The sequence below is a fragment of the Centroberyx affinis genome, unplaced genomic scaffold (genome assembly GCF_046629955.1).
Source record: "Centroberyx affinis isolate AG114_WGS23_722 - 3 ecotype Tasmania unplaced genomic scaffold, CSIRO-AGI_Caff_v1 ptg001778l_1, whole genome shotgun sequence".
Lineage (NCBI taxonomy): Eukaryota > Metazoa > Chordata > Actinopteri > Beryciformes > Berycidae > Centroberyx > Centroberyx affinis.
Genome location: NW_027280171.1, coordinates 305745 through 312200, shown reverse-complemented (window position 1 = coordinate 312200; position 6456 = coordinate 305745). Strand labels below are relative to the sequence as shown.

The 6456-nt window shown below is 42.4% G+C and overlaps 1 protein-coding gene across 1 annotated transcript; it reads left to right on the top strand.

Moving 5' to 3' along the window:
• Window positions 1–383: 383 nt before the first annotated feature.
• dazl (deleted in azoospermia-like) lies at window positions 384–4868 on the top strand. The gene is made up of 9 exons (XM_071529324.1): window positions 384–398; window positions 1200–1322; window positions 1457–1548; window positions 2690–2741; window positions 2837–2903; window positions 3047–3186; window positions 3756–3836; window positions 4073–4123; window positions 4824–4868. The coding sequence occupies exons 1-9, from the start codon at window positions 384–386 to the stop codon at window positions 4866–4868; spliced, it is 666 nt and encodes a 221-aa protein (XP_071385425.1).
• The last annotated feature ends 1588 nt before the right edge of the window (window positions 4869–6456 follow it).

Genomic DNA, 6456 nt, shown 5'->3' with positions numbered 1-6456 from the left:
TGTTTAAATGATAAAAAAAAAAAAAAAAAAAAAAAAAAGCAAAGGGACTATACACCCAATGAAACCTAGCCCCATTTTGTTTTTGTTCAAGGAGCGAGACAGTTTTCTTCCACGTAAATACTGATTTGAATCTACTTACTTACTACTTACTGGCTACTTTTCCTGGTGGGTTTACATTATCGCATGGTCATGTTGAATTATAAAGTAGGCTAAACTGATACTGTTAATTTAGTAGCTATTACAGGATGTTAGATTGGTCATGTGCATGAGTTGGGCGTGTCCTTCAATTGGCTCCTTCAGCAGCTTTCAGAGACTTGTCGTCAGGCAGAACAAGCGGCAACCTTGTTTGCGCCTCAGAGTGTGTAGCTAATTTATTCGTTTTAATGGTTTTAGATATGGTAAGTGATTGACACTTTTACGTGATATTGCGGTATACCATTAGCAGCCCTATAAAGACCATGATAAATTGATTATATTTGTTGATTGATTGATTGATTGATAACTTAACTTTCTCGTGTTAGCTAAATTCGCCAAGTTAGCCAACGATGTCCGATGAACCCTAAAAAGGCGCACTAGCTAGCTGCTGGTAGCTAGCGGGGGTTAACAGCGTTTAGTGTGGGATTTATTTATTCACAACTAACTTCTTGACTTTATTGAATTATTGACTTTAGACCGAAACAATTTCGTTAGTCGCAATAACCTGCTACCAGGTGGACAAAGATCACTGGCTTGCAAGTCGATGTCAAAATAGACCGTGTTAATATTAGCAGTAAATTAGCCACTATTATGGTCGTTTTTATTGGCCGTGTTAGCTAAAAGAAGACTTTCTCTTTGCACATGCCAAGCCGGGGTTAATGTTAGCTTTAGAGGAAAACACCACTCATATCTGTTATGAATATTCAAAATTTGGAGCACTTAAATATACAATTAATTTTTGGTAATAATGGTTGATTTTTAAGTCCTCGGTTGTTTCTGTTTCCAGATTACCTATTTTATACTACTGTTTAAAATTCTTAGCCAGAAAATGTACATTTATCCCCAGAATTGCTCTTACATATCACCATTACTATATTGTCTGTGAAGCCGTTCCAGATAATACAACTCTATCACATGCTCAAGTCTTTGGTTTCTGGAAAAATATAAGTTAAATAATGTTATTGCTCAAGTTCATACAAAAACATACGTGCACTGTTTGATAGGATATCCACAAACAAAGGAGCAGCTATCAGGCTTCACCTTCCCTGAAGCTGTCAAATGGCTACATTCTACCTGAGGGAAAACTGACTCCCAACACACTTTTTGTTGGTGGGATTGACATGAAGGTGAGTAAAATCAGATTATGCAGTGTACTTGATCTGCACAATGCAAATGTGTGCTACATACTGGAGTTAACATGGTCAGGTATGTCCACTCCACCCCATTTTGTTTTAAACCTGTAATTCATGACACTTTTTAGGTGGATGAAAACGAAATCCGGGACTTCTTTGCAAGGTTTGGTGCTGTCAAGGAAGTGAAAATTATCACTTACCGAGGAGGGATCTGCAAAGGGTGAGTCTCACTGTCCAGAGACGCCCAAGTATCAGTACATCATTTTGAATAATTGTCAGCGTGTACCAGTTTTATTAATATTGACAATTTTGGCTACAACAAGATCTTTTTACAGACCATTACATTTTAAATATAATGTGAGTGTGTATCTTATCAAATGGCATTGTTCTCTCTGTGGAGGGAAAAAGACTCACTTAAATTGTCACTACACTTATCTGTGACCTTAGGGCTGGGCGATATGGCTGAAATCAATATCATGATAATCATAAGGATTTTTCTTGATATCAATATATATCATGATATGGTTCATGTATGCAAAATCACGTTAAATTATAAAATTAATGTTCATCTCATTGAACCGAATGGTAATGTTAGGTGTGATGTCAAGTTGAGTTGAGTCGAGTTTTTAAGTAAAATTTGCTTGTCATCATCAGTTTAGACAGCAGAAATGTGTGTCACGATATCAAAATATCTTCATATCATCATGATATGATTCCACTGAAAGACGATAAACGATAATATTGAATTATCGCCCAGCCCTATGTGACCTTCACTGAGACAAATTACAAGTGCTTTAGCTTGAGCCTGTTATTGGTACTCGTATTGTTGCACCACTGTAAGTCGTGTCAAGACATCTGTCTGTTCTATGAGTGTCAGAACTACCATCTCAGTCAAAATACAGCTTGATGCATTTTCTGTCTCCAAACTATATAACAATGTCATAGCCAAATGGACAGTTGCGTAAAAATTTCAACTTTTTTTTATTTATTTATGCATAAATTTGTTTTGTTTGTTCCCTGGTCCAAATGACTTGGGTGGTCCATGCTGACTGTTGTGATGAGAGTGTTGTTTTGGGCAGCAGCTCTGTTAAGTAACATGTGTTCTCCAGTGCAACACATGTTTTAAGTTCCCAATTCCCCATGAGTATGTCAGATGGTGGATAAAAATGCATATTACAGTTAATGGGGTGATTGTTTGACTACTGTATTTCATAACTTTATGCATGATATTATTTATGAGTTAATTTCATTACTTTGTTCCAGTTTTAATTTCTTATTTTACTGGATATTTGTATTGGTACTGAAGTTAAAATGTTTTGTGTTCTGACAATACTAAATGTTAAGTCTCTTTTCTTTCCAAGGTATGGATTTGTGTACTTCAGTGATGATGTCAACATCCAGACGATCATTGAGGTAAGAGCAAGTAGTAGGTCTTTGGAACTGTTGTCCTGTTGTTTATCTTGTACAGCTAGGAGTAACATTTCCTCTGTTTACACTTTTTGCCATAGCAACAGATCAGTTTTAAGGGGCGGAAACTCAAGCTGGGCCCTGCCATCATGAAAGAAAGGAGCTCTCGTATGTATTCCAGTGAACTCCATTTGGACGTTAGTCAGTTTATTGGATGGTTCCCAGAAGAATTAGAGGGGGCTAGTGCAAATAGGAGATTTTAACACTAAACATACGTTTCTTGTTGCCCTTTGATGTTGTGCACCATCCAGGGTCCTTTCCGTCCCGCCTAGTTGGCCCAGCTCCCTGGATGGGCCCCACCCAGTACATCTACTGTGCCTGCTGCTCGCCTGTGGGAGGGGGCATGGCACAACCCTCGCCTGTGCTCAATGGAGGCAACCCCTACAATCAGGTGACACACATACATACACACACACAAGCTTTCCAGAATCTCATTACACAAGGCAGGCAGATTGCATTAGCAAAAAGTGAGCTGTGACCTTGGCTCATCAGACCAAGTAAACAGATATATTGTGTGGTATATAATTATGCTAACATACACGCCTTCCAGTTCTTTCTATCATATTCAATAAGATAAAGTGAAGTTTATTGAAGTTGGAGAACAGTCTATCAATGTGCTATCAATTTGCCACTGAAGACATTAAAATGAAGTGAGCTAATTGGACCTTATCACATCCTCCCTGTGAAGGAATTCAATCATAGCCAAATGGTATCAGAGTTGGTGAATTATTCAGAGAATACCAACTGCTACAAACATTAGCAGGTGCAGATGCAGCCTTGGCAGACTCACTAACATGAGAGAAACGTAGTTGCTCATTGCTGTAGTGTTGACCTCCAGTCCTCTCCAAGAGACGGCATAGTCAGTATGGATTTTAACATCTGCTCAGCAAACGCAACTCGCCACACAAACACACCTCCCCGCGCTATGGTTTTGATGTTTCTCCCTGGCTCTCTTTGCAGCCTTACTCCTACTCCAGCTTTGCAGGGGTCATGATCCCACAGATGCCCATGAACTACGCACAGAACGCCTACGCCTACCAGGTACACACTCACACACACATACACACACACACACCAGCAAACAGCATGTGGTGCAGGGTCTCCCAGGCAGAGCACATATGGTCCTGCATATGAGATGAAGGCCTCAGCCTGGTTAAGGTCCACCTGTTCCTCTGCCCACCCCCAGTCCCCCCCACTCCGCTTCCCCCTGGTGGAGATGAGTCTGTGTTGGTCTGTTGCCTTCTGTCTGACCTTTGACCCCTCTCCCTCCCACGCAGTACACTCCACCTCACTGGACCATGGACCAGAGGACACGGCCTGTCAATCAGGTGACTGCATATCACAGTGGGGACATGACAATGAGTGGATATCAGTGATGTACAGCCAAATTTTGAAGTAACACATCTCTGTTATGTGAAAACCTCATAACTCCAATATGGGTGATGACATGGTCCTCTATGGCAGTGGTTCCCAACCCAGTCCTCAAGGACCCCCTGTCCTGCAAGTTTTTATTCCATCTTTACTCTTGCACACCTGATCCCAATGGGGCCTACACACTTTCATGCTGCTCTGTTCAGGTAGATCTGTCTCTACCAATCAGCATTAAGACCATAACTGGATCAGGTGCGCAAGAGTAGAGCTGGAACCAATACTTGCAGGAAAAGGGGTCCTTGAGGACTGGGTTGGGAAACGCTGCTCTATGGGGTGAGAAACTTGTGCATGCACATTTTCCATGTGTTCATTCAGTGTTCCTTGTCTACAGTCTGCATTGTTTATGCGAGTGCCACTAGATGGCGTTGTCTGGTCGCACAATGCTGAGGAATGAGCAATTTGAATCGATGTTGCATTCTTCTGTACCTCCACTGTAGAAAGTATATTTGGTGTAGTTGGAAAGATGGACTGACTACATTTGTGGAAGTTGCAGTGATGTCTCTTGGGAGTGTGTTTATGGCAGCCAGTCACGTCTTTTAAGCATCACTCTGATAGTTTTCAGCCGGCTCATTTTGTGATGTGATACCCCGTTTCCAGAGCTTGGTGGACTGTGGAGTCCAGACCTTGCTGACTGTGCTGTAGTCCACAGGCCATTGAGCCGCCCGCCAGGTAGAACACTACTCCAAACGTAGTGCTCTGTCATCCCCACCCCCTGGACCGGGGATGGGCAACCAAGTGCCATGGGGGGCCGAGCGTCTACAGGTTTTCATTCCAACCAAAGACTACAGCAGCTGATTTCACTGATTAGGTCACCTTCAACCAGAGAGGGGGAACTAATCAGTGAAATCGGAATGAGAACCTGCAGACTCTCAGAAACCTCATGGCACGTGGTTTCCCATCCCTGGCTTTCACCTCCCTCATCTGTCTCTCGTCCTCTCTGCTCCTCCTGTCATTTCTCCTTCTTCATCTTTGGTGTACTCTGTTCCCTCTCTTCAGCCTTGTCCAAGTTGTTGTCAGCTGTGGTCCGCTCTTTTTCTGTCCTCACTGCAACTCCTCACACGGGGTTCTGGACTAAATGCCAACAATCTGGGTGATAGGCTTTAAAATGGTCAGCACTGTTTTCTAGTCCTCGCTGTATTGATTGCACCATTTAGACTTGAATCATAAGGGGTGTGTGACTGAAATGGGGGAACCATTCTCTCTGCTTGTGGTGTGATTTTTCTTCTTCTTGTGCTCCCTCGGACACAGGCGTGGCTCCAGTGAGTCAAAATGGAGACAGGATGACGTCCGGACGTTCGGGACAACTGGAAGCAACACAAGACTTCTTGGAGTGTTTCCAGAATGCCCTCCTCTCTCTTACCTTCCCTCCCCTGGCTTTTTGAGACCTATTTTAACACACAGACTGCGGCAGCTCGCCACCATCACCTGTACTTGATTGCTCACGGTCACGCTGACCGCGAGCCGTGATTGGCCGGGACCACGGTCCTGTGGTCGAACTGCTTTTAACCCCCATGGATCACAGCCACAGTCACACTGGAAGAGCAGAGCACCTTCACTGTACTAGATAGATGGGCTCACCATTCTTCATTTGTTTGCTTTTTTGTTGTTAATTATCCCAAACAAAAGATGGAAGAGACTTTTAAGCTCACCCTTTGTGCCTATTTATATTTTATGTTTTATTATTTATGTTGGAATTATTTTAAATATTAGTTTGGTGGGGGGTTACTGGCCTCTGCAGGACTCTGTACATAGAATATATATAAATATATACTGTAACAATGTTTTGACAGAAATTTGGTTGTTTCAGCATTGGAGTAGTGTGTGTTGATATTCTTTAACTCCAGTTCAGGTCCAATGCTCCTCTGATTAAGAAACCTTATTAACTAATCTACTGTGGTGTAAGGGCACATTTGACCGTAACATTAGTTTCAAGCACTCTTGTTTATTTTGTGCTCTTTATTTTATTTCACTGGGTGTCGATTCAGCCTTCATGCCGATTTTGCCACCTTTTTCAGCGTCACTGAATTCCTGTCCTCGTCAAATGCCTGAGTTTCAGTTTGGGTTCCACAGAACGGGTGTTTAGTGTATGTTGTGGCACGCTGATGATCCGTCAGCACGTGGCATCTCTGAAATGACCCATCCTGTGACCGATGTTTCTCAAACCATTCCAAGCATTCACGCTCGAGGAGAATCACGGCATCAATTTTCCCATAGTCATCAATCAATTTAT